Raw genomic sequence first — 19,341 nt, 5'->3', positions numbered from 1 at the left:
ACAAGGGACTCTTACATGGTTCCATTGGTATAAACAACTTCTCCTCCTTCCACATACTGGACCTGGGATGGATATACATGCTGCACGGCTTGCACCTGAAACGAGCATCAGAGACTTGAGTTAGGGATTGCCTGGGAACAGCGGGAGAAATTGCATATCACAGCCTTAAACAACCCTCTACCTTGAAAGTTATCAACTTTACCTTGACATTTAGGTTTTCCTTTTAAAAGAGAAGGAAAACCAAACAAAACCACACACACACAACCCCCCTTAAGAATCCCAAAGGACACATTTATTTTTAAAGGTCAAATTAAAATGAATAAATAAGTCCTTGCTCCATGAGCAGTGGAAACAATGGAGCAGGGTTTCCTCTGCACACACGTCTCAGGGCTGGTTCTTTGCTGACTAATAAGGGTGAGATCATGCTGCAGCCTTTCCTTCAGAGAAGAGCTTGCCGTGTCCATCTGGGAGGGACACAGTTGTCCTCAGTCAAGCTGGGGTTTCCTTAGCTGAAACTGAGCAACCAAAGACTTGCTAAAGGCTAAAGTCAAGAGAGTCCGACGCACTGCCCACATGAAGCAGCATCATACGTGCCTGGTTTCTTAGGAAACAAGGGCTGCAAAAGGCAGAGTTCAGATAAATAAGAACACTTGCATGGCTCTCTGTCACCTCACCTTGCTACGAAGCCACACGCAGTCAGTGCATTTATCTGTGGCATTAAAAAAGAATCCCAAACACTCTGCCTCTAAAAAAGTCTTTCCAGAGGAGGACTGCTTTTAAACAGCAATGAAAAGCATCCATCAAATCTTCAGATATACAGAAGACACCTGGGATGCTGAAGGCTCTTTCTAAACTTTAGGTATCTTGAGAGGCTCTTTTGCCATCAGTCTAAGAAAGGAAGAGAGATGGTGAAAGCTACTCTCATAGTGATCTCCAGGGCTCTCTCATCAAGAGCATGGACTTTCCTAAGCAACTATCTGGCGATGTTTAGACATCCTGTGGGTGACACAGGGGTGGTGCCTCACCCCAGAGGTATTATTACCTGTTGTGCAGCCTGATGGACTCTGGGAACAGAGATTTGCTGCATCTGCGCTCCTTTGGGAGCAGAGCCCGTGGCTTGGACCAAAACCCTCTGAAAGGAGAAGATAGAGCAACAGACACTTACTCTGGGTGTGTTACACAGGTAAGTTAGGTATTCCCTTTCAATCTCTCAAGGAAAGCTTGCCTCCTACTTCAGTAGCACTAGTCCCTTACTTGGCATCCCTGCGGTTCCCATCCTTCCGATGCAATCTGCACCAGACACCCCCCTGAACCCCACACCCCAAACTTGGGAAAAGCTGGATCCACATTTTCTGACATGGATCATCTTGTCTCCACATGAAGAAATAACACCACCCCAACATGAGGTTCAGCCACAGCTAAACAAGAACCACCCCTCACACACTCACATCCTCCTCCTATTGCAAAGTTTCTTCTCTTAGGGCTGCTGTTCTAGTACATAACTAGTATATATCAACTGTATCTCGTTGGAGCTGGATGATCTTAAGGTCCTTTCCAACCCTAACTATTCTGATTCTATTCCAAACCACCCTCTGCCTCCTGCAACAAGAAATCCCATTCTCCAAGCACAGCCCTTCCACGTTCTACCAGCACCAAAGCTCCCATGAAGCATCTCCATCTTCAGTGCCACCAAGAGCACAAAACTGCTTTGCCTTGCCTTGCGGTGGTCACTGTCCTCTACCTCTGCACTGTCATTTCCATCGTCCTCCTGCTCTCTGTGCTGGCATTCAGTTTGAGGTTGGACACACACTTCAGAGAGTGCTCAGCACCTTGCAGAGCCAACAAAACAAGCATGGGGATGTGGGGGATGGAAACGATTCAGTGGGGCCCAAAGCCAAGTATCAGTATGGTCTTTTAAACCAGTGAGGACCTTCCCCAAGGAGATAGTCATCTTCTGTGGGCTGAGGCTTTAACAATACCCAGCAGATTGGGCCAACAGAACAAAAAGCTGCCACATGAATCCTAAAGAGACCTTGACCGTTACTGGCTACCTTACACACATATGCTTCTGATTTTTAGCCCTCTAGCTGTAATTATTCACCCCCAACCTGTAAGATGAGGCCGTCCTGTTCGTACAGCCTTTGTTCGCACTGAAAGGTAGCCCAGTGATCAACACCACCAAAGGCTTCAGCCTCACACCAGTCTCGCTGCCAGCAGCTCATCCCTGGTGTTTTCTTTGTCCTGCTGGTGAGAAGGGAAGGCGCTGGATGCTTCTCCTCTTCAGCAATCTTCCATGATCCTCTGGGTCTTCCTTAATCCATGCAGTTCCACTCCATACTCCGTGTCACGACGACAGCACCGGCACAGGCTGGATGGGTAATTTCATAATCCAAAGCCAAGGGGCTTTCTAAACTTCTTTAACAAGTTGTCACAGTCAAATGACTGACAATGCCTCAAATACACTATTGCTCAGTGGTATCCGCATCATTCCAACGGGAACAAGAAACGCTGCCCAGAGCAATCCAGGGTGGGAGGTTTGAGAGGTGACAGCGAGCTGGGCAGTGAGGTGAATGTTCAGGTCTGCTGGGGAGATGCTCCTACCAGTTCCTAACTTCTAATTATTCCTTTCCATCAGCATCCAATGGCAGCTGCTTCTGTTCACTTGGGAGCTGGGAAGGGTGTAGCTAAGTTACACCCACCCATCCTCTTATCCCTCCGGTTTCCTGCGACAAAAACTTCTTGTGATAGTTCCCCAAAAGGCACAAAAAGGAACCAGTTTTACTTAACCCTTCCCATTTCCAACGAGGCAGATTCATTCATCAGCTGAAGCTATCATTTCTCTCCCATCAGACCTCCCAGGAGCATCATATTAATATATCAGAATCATGGACACCTCCTCCCCACCTACCAAACGAAGAGACCAGCATGTGGCTTCTCCACCCTCTCCCTGCCTTAGCACTTCCTTCACCTCTTTGTTGAGCTCAGTACCTCATTTGCAGAGATGCCTTTAAGGACTGTTTCGTTTTCTCCTGCTTTTATTGACACACCAGATAACAACAGGATCTTACACTAAAGCAAACACCAGACTGCATGAAGTGGCCTCCTCAGGTAGTCAAGATCTCAATCCCATGGTTTACAGCTTGCACGTTTGTAGGGCTAACACAGGAAATCTCTGGGGCCTTTAAAAGTCCAGCAACAGGTTCTCTCCACTACTTCAAGTTGCTGATTAACAAACCTAAAACCCCAGACTGGCATCCCTGCTACAGGCAAGGACACCTTCCACTAGACCAGGTTGCTCCAAGCCCCATCCAACCTATATAAACCCCCTGGATTAAAATACATCTGTGAGCAAACCCAGGCTCTTCCGCATGGAAACCCTAATCCCTGCTGTGCATCCCTTACCTGCTGCGACGATGGCACCAGCTGCACCACCGGAGCTTGGGCTGACGCTGAGGTGTGAAGTGCCACGGAAGCTGCTGAGTCTGATCCACCCTCGGAACTCTGCATGCTCACTGCTGGGGAGAGCAGAGGGGAGGTCAGGCAGGGAAAGCACAGCTACACCCCAGGAACCCGCGGCCCAACGGCACAAAATCCCACTGGAAGATGCAAGGGAAGTGCTAGGAAGGAAGGTGCTACCTTCCTACACAGAGGCCTCTTTTTAGTCTTGGAGCTAATTTGAATAGAGGATTCTATTGAGAAAAAAAGAAAGTTGCACAATTGTTCCACCGAAAGGAGAGGGAAGGAACAGAAAATGCATTTCTAAATATAACCAAAAAGTAGCGCTGGAAAATTAGTGTGTCACAGTGAGGACAGCTCCAGATCTGGAAGAGTAAAAGCACGCTTCTAAAATCAGTTTTATTCCTTCTCATCTTTAACTAACCCTGAATAAATATGTGCCTGGAGCTTAGCTGATGCTGTCAGAAAAGCAGGGTGGCCAGTTTGGGTTACAATAACCAAGAATCAAACATGAAGAGCATCTTTTTAACACCCCCAAATCACCCCCACAAAGAAACACCTCCCCGCTCCCACCCATTGCTCCAGAACCCCACCTGAGCCTCACTCAGGTCCCCACATCATCCTCCAGGCCTGCTCCCATACTGCAACCCTATGGAGGTGATGCCCTCAGCATCTTCAAGTTACCCAGCTCCCCCCATCCCGGCCAGCACTGCTCAGCCACCTTGGGAAGCATCCCAAGGGCCACATGGGAACATCCTGGGGATGGAGAGATGGCAGGAGGGCAGGGTTCTTTATCCCTTGGGACTCCTTGCTCCCACACGGCACTGCCCTGGCTCGCTGTGTCCATCGCCACCCAAGGGACACCAAACCTGCTGCTTCCCGAGTACAAACAGTGTCATATGGGGGGTTTTGATGTAATATGGAGGGGGGGACCTTTTATTTCTCAGTTGCTTGTGAAAGTTCCTGTTTAAAAAACTATTTTAAGAGCTTTCTTGCTGCCACTTCAAAACCAAACCCTTCAGAAACATCCCGATTTGGAGCAGCAGCATCTCTCCTCTCTCAGCCTCACTGCTGAGCATAATAGAGCCTCCAAATAACAGCAGGAAACCTTTTCCATTTTGTTTCCTTTCTGCATCCAATATTTAAACTTCTTCCTCGACTTTGTGCATGTTAAGAGGCAAAAGGGAAAATGAGAAAGGGAGGGATGCTGGCCTATCATCTGATAGCTCTTTGTGGTAAAAGGCAATGCAATGGGGAGGTAAAGGGCTCTGGTTCACAGCTTTTGAGGGTTTTGCAAGTGGAAGACTCTAACAAGGAGAGGTTAGAGAAGAAAGGTGAATTGCCCAATATATTTTAATGATCTGTTTGAGAATGGGTCTGGTGGGGTCAGATCTTGGCATTTCAAGTCCACAGAAAGCTCTCTTTTCAAGCGTACTTCTAATGCGAAAAGGATGCTCAGAAGAGATGCTGTCTCCAAATTACCGCCTGTTCCTCCCTGCTGATGAATTTCACCTTCTGGTTTCCCTCGGTGACCCAAGGAGGGGCAGGGTGGAAGCTGAACTGTCAGCTGCCAAAATAAATCACCAATGTACTACTCAGTTTTGTTACAAAACACAGGCTCTGCTACCGATGACAACCAAGCCAGACACAGGGACCGATGAAATCTGGTCCTTCCAGACAAGGTAGACAGACACAGAAGCACTGGGGCCACCAAGGCACATGTACAAGACTTCTTATGATCTTGTTTATCAGTGCAACATCCTGGATAAAGAATAATTCATTTCCCATTAAAGCCATCCTGTGCTTCCTGAGGACTGGAGAGACACACACTGCTAACGTTAATCCACAGTGATGAGAAGCTGACAACAGAAACAGAATTCCTATGCTCTGAGAAACCACTGCAAGGTGCTCCAGAGCTTTGCTGATGTCCCCGGAGCACAGCTCCTGAGTGAGCAGGCACAGGGCTCCAGAAGATGGATAAAACAGCAGCTTTCCAGGAGAGGGAATGTGGCATCCGAAGTCTTGCTCTTCCCTCTTCTTGGGTGCTATGTGTGCGGTGTAAGGAACACCCTTGTGGCTCCTGTATGGACATCGGCTGCTGGAGCTCGGCCATCTGCTTGAGCAGCTCTTTGGCAGTTCTGCCACATCCCTAAAGCAAATGCCCATGAAAGGCCCCGCTTCTCTGCTTCCATCTCATTTATCGCCTCCCACAGGGAAGGAAGTTTTACAGTGTTTCTGATCAGCCTCTCCTAACAGAGATGCAGATGAATCAGAGAAGATGCTGCAAGGGCTGGAGCAGCTCTGCTCTGGAGCCAGGCTGAGAGAGCTGGGCTGGGGCAGCCTGGAGAAGAGAAGGCTCCTGAAGGGGAGACCTGAGAGCAGCTCCAGTGCCTGAAGGGGCTGCAGGGAACCTGGAGAGGGGCTTGGGACAAGGGCCTGTAGGGACAGGCCAAGGGGAACGGCTTGAACCTGCCAGAGGGGAGACTGAGATGAGCTCTTAGGCAGAAGCTCTTCCCTGTGAGGGTGCTGAGGCGCTGGCACAGGGTGCCCAGAGAAGCTGTGGCTGCCCCATCCCTGGCAGTGTCCAAGGCCAGGTTGGACACAGGGGCTTGGAGCAAGCTGCTCCAGTGGAAGGTGTTGGGGTTGGAGCTGGATGAGCTTTAAGGTTCCTTCAACCCAAACCATTCCATGATTCCTTACTTAGCTCAAAAGCGAGCCCTCCTGTTTCCCAAAGATCTCAGATTTGCTGCCTTCCTCTTAGATCTGGTCTAAGAGAGAGAGGCTCACCCCAGCCATGCTTGCTTCCTCTGCCGCCTGGGGAAGGATGCTGTAGCTCTCTCACAGCAGGAGTGACCAACAGAAGCTATTAGAAGGTGTCTCGTGGCGTTTGGCAGCGGGTGAAAGCCTGGCAGCTTGGCAGCCCCTGCACTGGGGGGCTGGCACGAACTGAGAAGCTTATTAGTAGTCAAGAGAGCTGCTGGTGGGTCACAGAGAGGAGCAGCATCCCCATCCAGGGCTCCTTGCTGGGCTAAGAAGAGCAAAGAGACAAGTCAGTTGTTATGCCAGGGAAAAGAGCAGATGGGACCTGACCGTGCATCAGGAATGAAATCGCTCAAGACATCAGCGATTCAGGTAGAGACAAGTTCAAAACTCTGGTTGCTCAATGGGGCTGGTGATGCCAGGGGCAGCATCAGGACTGTGGAAGGCGCTGCAGAAATCTGGATTCCAGCTTGCATCATCCCTGAATGAATCAGGCAGATAACAAAGCTCCTGTTTACTCACAGCTATCTCGGTATCCAAGCAAACAGGAAAGAAAAGACAGAAAACAACTAAGAATTTCTGGGTGCTGTTTCTGGTTCTGCCACCGATTTGCTCCATGACCTTGAACAGATGCTTCCCCTTCCCCAGGCTTCAAGTTTCACACTCCTAAAAAAGCCACAATACTCCCCCAGGTAAGGGATTTGTTGAGCACTGGCCTCAAAGTCTGAATGCATTTGAGAAAGACAAGTAGTACTATCACTAGCCTTGGGGGCTGATAAAAACTCCACTTCTCACCGTTCCATTCATAAACCACATTGCCTTCATGTAAATGGCCTTGCCTTTGTTAATCTCCCCTGCCTAAACCAGCTGCCAAAGGCTGGGAAAGCAGAGATAAGAGGAGCAATTCGCAGCCAGAACGGGGAGGGAAAGAGGGGACAGCAGGAGAACAGCCCACAGCTTCCAAGTGCCGAGAAGGGAAAGCAGCAGCATCCTCTGCAGCGGTTCCCAAGGTCCCCAAAAGAGCTCAGGAGAGGAAGGAGCTGGAAGGGTGCTGGGGCTGTGCTGCCAAGAGATGAGGAACTGCAAGTGTTTTTCCAAGGAATGGTTTCATATAAACTACGAGCTCCTGAGCACTCAAACAAAACCATTTCAGAGCTAAATGCCAACACGCAAGCATCCAGTACCTGCTGCTGAGCAGAGCCAGAGCAGGAGCCTGCCACAGGGAGGTATTTGGGCTGCTTTCCTTTGGTGCTCTGGTCCATGCTCCATGGGACATATAAGGACCAGCAGCACCCCAGGCAGCCCTGAGCCTTCAAATAAAAGAGGGTTTAAGTCCTTGACTTCCTCAGGCCCAGGGTTGCTTCTGTTGGAACTGCAGCCCAGCTCCTCGGTGGTTTCATACTGGAAGATGTCACCAGCTGAAGTGAATACAATCCTCCCCTGCCTCACGTTTCTATTTGAGGAGCAGCCTCACAGAAAGCAGGGGTGGGACTGGCACAGTCTTGGCTCTCATGGGGTATTTAGGTCTCGTATTTATATCTCTTTCTTTTCTGAAGGCAGAAATGTAAAATGCATGAGCTAGCCTACACCAGCATCCAGACTGATCCTACATCCATACTAGTGCTGCTTTCGAAGCACCAACACTGTCACTGTTCCAGTGAATCACTTGCTTAGTTGAAGACGAGTATTTGAAGACCTATTTGAAGACAAGTATCATAAAGGATTATATTTAATTTGCTTTTCAAAGCTTACTTGGTCACCCTTGTCCAAAGCCCCTCTCCATGTTTCCTGTAGCCCCTTTAGGGCTACAAGACCTCAGGCTGCTCTGAGGTCTCCCTGGAGCCTTCTCTTCAGATACTGGGAGGCTGCTATGTAATACTGGAACAGAAGTGAGGGAAAGGAAAATATCTTTGATGAGTTTCTTGTTCAAGAACTATCAATTATTCTACTACATTATTTTTCTATAAAAAGGTGGGGAAAGTGTCTTTTTCCAGGTGAACTTGCTCTAATTACACTTGCTTGTTTTATTTCTGATGGGTTTGTTCACACAGGAAGCCCACGCCTAGTGCACTAGCTCTCCTGCTAAAAGGAGCTATCCTGAACTTTTAATCATCACCTGCACATGTTGTCAGCCGCATCCCATAGAAGGAATCCAAGATAAATCTGTCACGGGGACAGACAGAAGCTTCATTCCATGCAGACACAGGACTAAAAAGGGTGGATGCACCAGGGTTGCAGGAAACCTCAAGAGCTGGATGTTATTGCTAATGGCATTTTATAGGAAGCTTTACCCTGAATCAATGCAGGAGGTAACCTTTGGACATCTTTAATATTAGCAGGAGCTAATGCCATGTAGGAGACCCAGCACCGGGCGCTCAGCTGTGCACAGTTTGGGCTCCATGGATTCTTCCTGTCAAATGGCTCTTGGGCTGAGCAGGGGGTGAAATAACCAGGGAATCACATATGGTCCCGTTTCCATCTGCAAGTTCAGCATACAGCCATCCCTTTATAGAAACCTCCTGATAGCTGGCATTTTACTGCAAATACTGGGGATGCTGCAGTTGAATTTCAACCCCCCTAATGGTTACTTCTCATCCAGAACACTGCTGGGATCAAAATCCAAAGCCAGGGGTTTGCTTGCTTTCTTTTTGCTTGGTTTTGTGCGTTTTTTGCATGCTTCAAAAGAAGGGTTTTTTACATTTTAAAAGGGTTCTTTGGTTTCTGGCACTTTTATTCAGGCTTAGTTGGCCTGGAGCTTGCATAAATAGGAAAACCAGAACAGGAGTAAGGGAATTCAGAAGGAATAAAAATGCTATTTGAGCATCACGTTCTTATATGGGCTCTAAAAGAGGAATGAGGGGTTTGACATTGCATAGATTCACTCCTGAGAATCCTCAGTGCTCTCAAAAGTGACTGAAAATAAGAGGAGTGCCGGGAAGAGCAGATTTTGACCTTCTTTTCCAGCAGATGCACACTATCCATCAGTTTATCCACCACCCTCTATGCCCCATTTTTTTACTAAAGAAAAACTTCGCTATTTTCCAGTTGGTTCAACATTTTTGGCTTAGTCTCTATTTAGGAATTTGCCCTGAAAAGGCATCGGCTCTGTTTTAACCAGGGCATAGAAAGGAAGTGTTTAATACCTTGGAAAAGGAAATGCAACCTGGCCTAGTGGAAGGTGTCCCTGCCTGTGACATGGGGTTGGAACCGGATGAGCTTTAAGGTCTCTTCAACCCAAACCATTCCATGAGTCTATCATTCTATGAGATCTATTGGATGTGAATGCAAATGAGACCAAGTGAATCACACCACCTCAGAGCAGAACTGAGGCAAACACTTGCATCAGCCCCAGCTTGCCTCTGTGTCCACACACATCCTTTATTCCCTGCTGCGTGTGTCTCCAAAGCCTGCCATCTAGAAGAAATACCAGGTGTTCCCCTGGAACATGATTCCAGCTCACCCATCCATGAAACTCTTCACTTTTGGGTGGCTGAACCAAAGAGAACCTGCCCTATCAGCACCCATGTTTAGGAGTTCCCTCTTCCTTCAGAAGATAGAGGGGATGCCCTGTTAGGGATGGGTGCATCTGGAAGTCTGGCTGGTTAGCACCCGAACTTAATCCTTGTCCAGCATGTTCTATGATTGGCACAGTCACAATCCCAGCTGGACTTAGGAGAGCTGCAGTATTTCCTGGGTTTAAAGTGGCTCTAAAAGCCCTGGAAGAAGAACCTGCTGTTCTGGCTTTCAGAGGGAGCCAGGAAATGCTGGAGCAGGTTAAGACAGGACAAATCTCAGCTCATCAAAGCCTTGACTTCCATCCAAACCCCTCATCACACACCAAGGACAGCCCAGAATGCCTGCAGCAACACCAAGGATGGTGCTGGGCATCCCCAGCAGCAGACACAAGCACTCGGGTACCATCTGCATCCCAAGGGCTGCAGCAGCTTTCACCTTTCACAACCAGCCCCTCCTAAACCAGCATCCCCTTCCTGCAGAGGAGAGGGGAGAGGTTTGGGCCAGCTCTGGGCTCTGGGCAGGGGGAAGGTGCCCTTATGGCCATTGCAGCTGAAAGCAAGCCCTGTCAGATGAGCAGGGGCTGGCACTTGAAGGGTGATCATCAGAAGGGCATCCTGACCCTCATGTCACAACCTTTAGCCTTTTAGTAAGCGGCAGGAAGTGAAGGGGATGGAAGGGGGAGACAAACACGACAAGGAACCTGATAAGAACCTGATTTTGGAGAGGCTGCTTGTTATATTGCTGTGAAATGTTATAAACAGAGAAGGCACCAGACCCTTCCACTGATGAGGTTAAATGAATTTAAACCAGAAGCAAAGGCTGCTTGTCCAAGAGCTCCAGTTCCCTGGAAACACAGATAAACCCAAAGCACACATCTCAAGGGCAGCAGGCAGTGTAGAGCTGCTTAGGGGCTCTGTTAGTTGGTTGGTTTTCTGTTTTCAGCAACCTGGTCCTCATGGAAAAATACAAGTTTGGAAACAGCTTTTATTAGCAAGTTAATAATACACCAAAATACAAATAGACACTCGGTCTTTAATTAGATTTCATGGACTCAAGTCAAGTCATACAGATACACACACACACACGGAACTGTTGTGTAACAGCAGCTCACTCATCTTTGCTGTGGCTTTAAAAGTAACTTTCAGAGAGGCAGAAGAGAGGGAGGAATGTGTCCGTGCTGGCTGTGTAATGTGGAGTTTCCTTAAGAGCCAGCGGAGACTGAAGAGCAGATGCTGTGATGGTTTAATGTGTGCACAAATCCCATGTGCATGGATCTCAGACCTGACCACGGGCAATGTAACGCTGTGAACCTCCCCCCCCAAAACCCCGTCCTGTTTGCTTTCTGGGTTAATAAGAGGAATACTCTCCAAGTGTCAAAGCCAGGACTGGATTCCTTCAGATCTGAACGCATCCCTTTGGGTGCTCAGAACCGCAGGGGCCAGCCTGCAGCCTATTCACTGCCTCTGCATTTCACCCTCAGACTCCCAACAGAATCACCTGGGAGCCCCTGTTTGTTCTCAAAGTCCAATGAGTGCTTGAAACTCAGAATCCCAGCCTGGGTTGGGTTGGAAGGGACCTTAAACCCCCTTCAGCTCCAACCCCTGCCACGGGCAGGGACCCCTTCCCCTGGAGCAGCTTGCTCCAAGCCCCCGTGTCCAACCTGGCCTTGAACACTGCCAGGGATGGAAGAGTTGTTGCCTTCCTCTTCACTAGCCCAGTTTTGACTTCAGGAAGGGTTTGCTATAATGGTGGCAAATAATGGTACCCACGAAACAACACCCTGATGTCTGGTGAGCAGTAAGGAAGCTTCCGGAAGGAGGAATTACAAGTCACACACCACACTGTACTCCATACCAAGGCCCTTCAGATACCGGCTCCAACATAAGCCTTGGTGCTACCTGGCAAAACCAAGCCCAACTTCTGGGTTCAAATTAATCATTTTCTCACATGTTTAATAGGTGCACTGCAGGGGTTTCCCAGGCTCTGATTCACCAGGGGAAATACAGCACATCAAGTGAAAATCTGGCACAAAAGCATTCCAAAAGTTCCTGTCTACGCCAAAGCTTAGTCACCCAAATCAGAACATCTGGTTATTTGAGCCCTGAGGTCTGTAGCCCTGCTTCTGTGTGCTCTCAGGATGATCCCAGGTACCTGGGTACAGCTAATTCCCACCCCCCACACACAGGGAACTGGGCTTATTTTGGGACCAGGAACTGCAAACCTTGGTATTCGACTGTGGTTTTGCAATACCAGCTTTTCTAGCTTGTCCTGTGGCAGAAAAGTGTGGAATATGCCACTGTAAGTGTGAAGTAGGAGATTTGCTGCAGGATTTCATTTAGATGTGGCTGTTTCCATCATGCCTCTCCAGTGACCAACAAATACAGAAGCAACCGCTGCCAGCACAGCCTTGTATGTTGTTATTTATTTATACAGCACCATTCAAAAGCAGTGTGGGGCTTAACAAGGTTAAGCAGAACAAGCCACAAACATCAACTGTGGCCATTCAGAGGAGAGACAACTTCGTCTTGGATTTTACAGCCTGAGCTTGAGGGCTCCGGAGGCTGCTCATGGGCTGAAAGATGGCTCAAGGGGATGAGCAAGTGGTCACGAGCATTGGTGATGCTGTGGGTTTGTATTTGGGAGCTTGAGAAGCCTGAAAGGAGCAAGGAGAGAAACAAGAAGTGGTCACTGTTCCCCTCTGAGAGGGAGGTAGTGCCTGGGCAGGCACAAGGAGGAGGAGGAAGATGGTTTCCTTCTCCTGACACTTCGTTGTCTCTTTCAAACATCGGCATGAGCAATGGAACAGGAGCAATTGCTTTCCAGTGCACTGGTAAGAGTGCACAGAGAAGAGGGCCAAGGTGCTGGGTATTTCCCTGCAGAAACTGAGGGTTCATACAGCACTTAGTGATGGGTACTGCAGACTCCAGCATTAACACCACCCCAGACAGAAGACACAACTATCTAGAAAAACACAATTCTTCCTGGAAAGGCAAGAAACGAGAAGGCTGCTTCAGATGCCCTAGAAACGCAGTTTGGGGAATAGGCATTTGAATATTCTGCTCTTGGAGAAAAGCCCTGCTGTATTTTAGGTGAGGACAGCAATAGGACAGAGCGTATTCTAGACGAATGGGAGAAGAGCTTGCAACAACTGCTCTGATAGCCCAAAGAAAGAGAATTGACTGTTCCTGAACTAGAATGAAGTGAATTATGCCTTTTATCCAGGCAATAAATTCCTGAGGGCAGTGGGTTTGGCCTGGAGACATAAAGAGGGGGGGTGGCTCCTTCTGAGCAGCCTCTCAGGCCACTGCCCCTTCTGTCCTCAGCCTGGCTAGGGAGGGGTTCAGACGACACCCACAAACCGCTTGGTCGTCTCCATCCACTGAGCGGGCAAGGCAAAGCTGCGGTTTAACATCCTCCAGTGCTGCGCTCATTGTGCTCGGAGGCCGTGACACCGAGAGGGAAGATTTAAGCCCTTTTGAGCCATAAACTCACGGAGGGGGAAGCTGACTTGAACCCCGACCCTGACATTACCTTGGGGGGACCCAGGGACCCTTCCCAGCCCCTCGGACGCGCGGCGCGGGCGGAGGAAGCCGCCGATCCATGGGGAGGATGCGCAGGCAGCGCTGTTTGGGGAGCAACAGCGGTTGCCAAGGGCGACGCGGTCCCCTCCCGTGTCCAGGGCGCGTTGCTCGGCAACGCGGGGAGCGCTTCCCAAACCAAACATCCCCATCCCCATCCCCGCCCGCCCTCCCCGCCGCGAGCGCTCACTAAATATGTCAGCGGGTATTTTGAGCAGCCCGGGAGGACTGACAAATAATTTCTTTGCTATAGTAACTGCGCGGGGAGGGGGGGGGGGGGGCGGAACGGGACCGAGGGATCCGGGGCTTTGTTTGGGCTTTATTTAATTGTTATTTCAGAATAAACGGGTTAGCAGGCTGGGCAGTTCGCTGTGCTCCAAAGCAGATGCCCAGGAAAGGAACCGTCTTGGGTTGGGTTGGTTTTACAAACATTCTGAAGGAGTTCACCTCTTCTGGCTGTAACTGGTCATCAGGCAAACGCACGCACACGCTTCCCCCCCCCCCCAGGCTGGGTCTGCAGTTTGCTGCCCCAGGAAGGCACCAGCAGCAGCTCCCTGCAAACGCGAGTCCCTGAGCAAGTCCTCTTGCAACTTTATTTCCCACCACCACCACCTATGTGTAGATTCCTAGAGGTTTCCCAGCAGATTGAGATGAGCTCTTAGGCAGAAGCTCTGCCCTGGGAGGGTGCTGAGGCGCTGGCACAGGGTGCCCAGAGAAGCTGTGGCTGCCCCATCCCTGGCAGTGTCCAAGGCCAGGTTGGACACAGGGGCTTGGAGCAAGCTGCTCCAGTGGAAGGGGTCCCTGCCCATGGCAGGGCTTGGAGCTGGATGAGCTTTAAGGTCCCTTCCAACCCAAACCATTCCATGACCCAATTTAGATCCCTTTAAAGCAGGATTTGGCTTACATAAACCAGGTTTGCTTTCCTTAGTGGTATGTGTGAGCCTGAGGAAGGTAGGCTGGGAAATGAGCTGTTGGGAGAGGGCGTGTGTGGTTTGTGAGCGCCTTCTGATTTGATAAAGAGGAGGACCTCACCAAAAAGATGTTTTCTTCTAATTCTATGAACGTAGGAAACTCATTTAAATTCTCTACCTTGCTTTTTTTTACATTAAAATTTGAGGCAATTAATCATAAGCAAAAACTTACAAACACGTAGAGCATGTTAAGGTGGAAATCAAGCTTAGAGACAGGCTTTTGCTGGGCTGGTGGAAACACATCATTGTCCTGGGCTCAGTGCTATGATCTGAAACAGAAAAGTTCTGCTGTGTTTGCTAATCACCATTAAGGCCACATGCTGCTGTCACAGGTTCCCCAATTCAATAGGAGCCGAATTTGGGCAGAATTTTATCCCTCCAACTTTTAAATCCAAGCTTAGGAATCGGCACCCCATCAGTTCACCCACACAGTGATTACCGACAGGGGTTGCTGGTTTCCAGATGTGGATGTGCTTTTAGCACTGCCTTTGCCATGGCTTTCGGGTGTTTCTCTAACCAATGGCACAGATGCCCAGGGCACAGCACAAATTGCAGCAAGGTATTTGCTTCTCTGAGGCACACGCCATGGAAAGCAGACATCACTCACCCACTGGGTGAAGGACTCATAGCACTGGGCACATTCAGCAGAGAGCTGATACTCGTGCAAGACAGGAGAGGGGCAGAGCTTGGCAATGTAAAAGTGACAACTGAGAATTAAGAAATGGCATAACTTGAAGAATCTCCCCTGCAAAGGGAAAAACCCACACCATGAGCAGCTGGTTGAGGTGATGCAGGAGCATTTGCATTCACTGCAGAGAAAATGAAACTCAAAACAAGCTCCTTTGATTAATGATACCTTTTCCCACCCTGCCTATTGCCTTATGGCAAACTCCAGCACTGAAGTCTTGATGCTGTGTGAAATGTGGTTGCACAGAGAAGCTGTGGGTGCCCCATCCCTGGCAGTGCTCAAGGCCAGGTTGGACACAGGGGCTTGGAGCAAGCTGCTCCAGTGGAAGGGGTCCCTGCCCATGGCAGGGGTTGGAACTGGATGAGCTTTAAGGTCCCCTCCAACCCAAACCAGGCTGGGATTCTACGAGAGCAGCCACAACTCGACCTTGCTCCTTCCACCAAAATTACTAAAGTGATCTCTTTGCTGGCATTGACCCAAGTCCAATCAACTCATTTCAAGGTGTAAAGGAGTTTGGCTGCCCTGATGCTCATATCTTATTAAGATGGGCACATTTAGTCCAAGATCCCATTTCTTTGTGCTAAGGGCCATCATTCCTGCTTTAATATGCTAAAAAGTTACCGCTGAGATAAGGCAAACACATTGAAATGGAGAGCTGACACCTCTCCTCTGGAGTGTGGATGCTGGCAGGGGTTTAGCATTTCAGCTGCTGGAGTCCTGTTGCTCCCACTGAGCTATGCCTGACAAGAGAAAGGGTTTCCAGCTTTCCAACCTTTAGTGAGCAAGTAAAAAGAAGAACCCAGTTTCAAAAAGTCACTTTTTAAACAGCCTTCCTTCGTTTTATCTCCTAATGGGGTTTAATCCAACCTTATCCTTTGGGGATTTTCTGGTCCCATGAGGGGGAGCATTTAGTCACCAGCATACAGCAACTCCCTCCTCCCTTTTTCCTTTTTAGCCCTTTCAGCTTTTGCTTTGCAGAAAATTAAACGTACATCCACTCCTTGCAAGCGTGAGAGCAATGGTAGAAGCGTCAAGTGTGACTGCAGGAGCTATTTCCAGGCTACACAGCATCTACTGCCTGTGCTGAGCGGCACATTGAAGAGGCCGTGAAATGCTAATGCTCTCCAGACTGCGAGATGCAGTCCTAAAGAGAAGGAAGAAGTCTCTCTGAAGGAGGTTTTTCTGCCCATTCCAGCTCCAGAAATCATACAAAACTTCTAACACCTCCCTTCGGCTCAAGCTTTCCAAGTTGCACTTGAAAAAGTGAAAAGGAAAACCAGATGGGGGTGAGGGAGCGGATGGAGATGATCCGGCAGAGCTAAAATATCCATTAGTTGTAAATTCCACCATCTCCTCCCCCTCCCAAAACCAACCCAACCTGGACTGCATGGGTCAGATTCCACCCACAAACCCAGAAAGCAGCTCCAGCCACATTCAGACAGCCCTTTTTATTCCCTTGCTTGTCTAAGTGGCTGCTAGGCAACCCCAGCAGCATTGCTGCTCATATGCATTAAGTATTAACTATTATTTCATTCCTTCCCCCCTTCTCCACAAAAAGGCAGCAAACCTCAATTCACAGCACACAGTTCTTTTCCCAAAAGCAAATGTTGGTTAAACTAAGCTGGAAAACAGAGTGAAAACCAGGTAAGGGTTGGACAGACCCTGTTTAGTTAGAGGATGCTCTTGATGCAGGCGCTATGAGATGTAGAGGGTTTCCAGCACCCAGCACCAGCCACCTACCCCCAAATACTCTTGTTAGAGGCTGAAAAGCTCGGTTTTGGTGTACCAGGAGATGCAGCTACCCTGAGGCAAATTCTGGAGGTAATTGCCTCTGTGCTGTCTATGCAGGGAGCCCAAGATCCTGCTTTAAGTTTGGAGCCCAGAAGGAAACAATGCAAACATCCCCACTGCTCCTGCTGCTTCCAGCCCCTGAACAGTGAGAGCTATCCCTTTGGAGGTGGGGGCTCCTGTGACGATAACCCCTGTTTTTGCTGTAAAGCAGGGCAGATGAGCAGCAGAAAGGATGCTGAGGCCACTGCCCTGCCCAAGGACAAGCACTAAGGTAGACTACACAATGTGTGAGGTTTCCTACTCCCCTCCATCAGGAGAGCCAGGTTTCTAAGCAGCATCCCCATCACTGCCACAGGCAACTCTTCCAACAGTTACAGCAGATATTTTGCCTGAAGGAACAAAAATCAGATCTGGGAGAAGAGAGGAGAAAGCAGCAGCTGCCAGGGTGTAGAAATGGCTGGGAAACTTCAGCCCAGTGAAGAAATTCAGTCGTGGTTTAACCAAGACACATATTCAGCTCCCCTTATGAGCCTGGTCTCACCTAACTCTGGTGACACTTCTGTATCCAAAGTAATTACCACAACAACAGAGGAGGAAGGTGCTGCTAAGGACAATAAGGCCTCAGGACAAGGAATTTTGCACCTATAGGAAGACTCCAGAAGCAGGAGAAGAAGGTGGCTGCACAGCCCTGCCCTGGGAGGAGAGGCTGGTGATAGGCAGAGACCAGGTTCCTCCAGCTTAGTGACATTTGTGAGTAATTACAAACCTTGAGATCCATTCTAATGTTAATTTGCTGGCTAGCTGTTGTGGAGCAGTGTAATTAGACGTTGTGTAGCTAAGATGCAGACTGGAAGGAATGCTAAGAATCCCTCCACTTGCAAGCTGAGCAACAGTGGGAAGAGCAGGACTTGGAGCACAGAAGAGCATCCACACACCTCTGGAGCCTGGGAAATGGAGCAGGTCCTGGTGTCAGATCCCCCTCTTCAGATGCCCCATTGCATCCCAAACACGAGCTGCCAAGCAATGCCAGCTCAGCTCAGGTGCCACTAGCAAGCAGTGAGAAGGTTGGGCTTTGCTTTACATCTTCACACACTCCTCCTTTCTGCATGCCTCAGGTCAGGGACGAGAAGGGTACCCCCCAGTATCACATCTCACTGCCGTGTTCCAGCAAAGAAATCAGTGTTTGCCTCAAGTGAGAGCATCCTCTGGATTCCTGCCCTGAGAAGCTGTGGCTGCCCCATCCCTGGCAGTGTTCAAGGCCAGGTTGGACGCAGGGGCTTGGAGCAAGCTGCTCCAGTGGAAGGGGTCCCTGCCCGTGGCAGGGATTGGAGCTGGAGGAGCTTTAAGGTCCCTTCCAACCCGAACCATTCCAGGCTGCTATAATTCATGTCACCATCTAATTCAAGTGTTCAGGCTAAATGCTGTCTCTAACAGAGGCCAGCCAGAAAATGTTTGTTTTTCAAGTTATGAGACGTTTCCTGGGTTAGGGCTGCACTGGTGAGCAACAACAGTGCGCTACAGCTGAGGATGACAAACGTTTTCAACTGGAAACAAATCTCTTTACACACAGTGCCTCTGCCCATTTCACAAGTAAGAGAAGCAATAATTGTGGGGTTTGGGTTGGGTTTTTTGTTGGTTTTTTCCTAACACTAATGTCCCAGCACATGTGGAACCAGAATCAGGCATCATTTCATTTCTGAAACATAACTGCTAAAATCACTGCCAGATTTGATATCAATTTTCCCCCACAAAACAAATTGATTAAATGCAAACTAAATTAGATTCCCTAAAGCTCTGTAATAGCCAACTTCATGTAGCAGCTTTGTAATTTGCAGGTGGAAATCCAGAAGAGCATTCATTTGCAGCCTAACTCAAGTACCCAGTTACTCTGAAAAATAGCATTTTAAGCTATCAACAGCAGCTAAATTATTCAAGGATGGAAAAAAAACAAATGCATCTCCTCTAGAAAGAAAACCATCAGTGCTAAGAACAACACAGCTATTCTCCTAAGGCCAAACAATCAGCAAAGCAAATACTAGTAGAAAGATGCAGCACCATTAGCGAAAAGAAAAGTTTTCTAGGAATATTCCAGTCCAAAAGTGTGTTGTAATGAAGCCCACTTTAAATGATACAGCATTTAAACAGGCAGAGTGAGAAGCAATACCCTGAGCATCACCATGTTCTCAAGGGTGAAGGCAGGCCAAGGGGAATGGCTTTAACCTGCTCGAGGGGAGACTGAGATGAGCTCTCAGGCAGAAGCTCTTCCCTGTGAGGGTGCTGAGGCGCTGGCACAGGGTGCCCAGAGAAGCTGTGGCTGCCCCATCCCTGGCAGTGTTCAAGGCCAGGTTGGACACAGGGGCTTGGAGCAAGCTGCTCCAGTGGAAGGGGTCCCTGCCCGTGGCAGGGGTTGGAGCTGGAGGAGCTCTGAAGTCCCTTCCAACCCAAACCATTCCATGATTCCTTACTGCACAGGAGAATGGATCAACCTGACAAAGCCAGACACCACAAGGATCAGTGCTTGGGACATCTGCTTTTTCCCATGGATATTTCATAGGGCAACAGCCTGTCAGGCCTATTTGGT

At 49.1% G+C, this 19,341-nt stretch overlaps 1 protein-coding gene across 6 annotated transcripts in view; it reads right to left on the bottom strand.

Annotated features, from left to right (window-relative positions):
- RFX2 (regulatory factor X2) overlaps positions 1-19,341 on the bottom strand; it is a 52,339-nt gene that overhangs the window by 22,487 nt on the left and 10,511 nt on the right. For 4 of the 6 annotated variants that reach the window (XM_061466803.1, XM_061466805.1, XM_061466806.1 and 1 more), the window contains exons 2-4: positions 3,403-3,515; positions 1,043-1,132; positions 16-95 (exon numbers count right to left, since the gene is read on the bottom strand). In XM_061466803.1, the coding sequence (XP_061322787.1) occupies positions 16-95; positions 1,043-1,132; positions 3,403-3,507 (275 nt within the window). In that variant the 5' untranslated portion in view covers positions 3,508-3,515. Of the gene's footprint in view, positions 1-15; positions 96-1,042; positions 1,133-2,108; positions 2,403-3,402; positions 3,516-19,341 lie in introns of those variants that run through there. The other 2 variants (XM_061466804.1, XM_061466808.1) reach the window with 2 other exon arrangements.

The sequence above is a fragment of the Pezoporus flaviventris genome, unplaced genomic scaffold (assembly GCF_033815535.1).
Source record: "Pezoporus flaviventris isolate CSIRO_AGI_PZ_B2104156 unplaced genomic scaffold, CSIRO_AGI_Pfla_v1 ptg000043l, whole genome shotgun sequence".
Lineage (NCBI taxonomy): Eukaryota > Metazoa > Chordata > Aves > Psittaciformes > Psittacidae > Pezoporus > Pezoporus flaviventris.
This window is presented reverse-complemented; position numbering and strand designations above follow the sequence as displayed.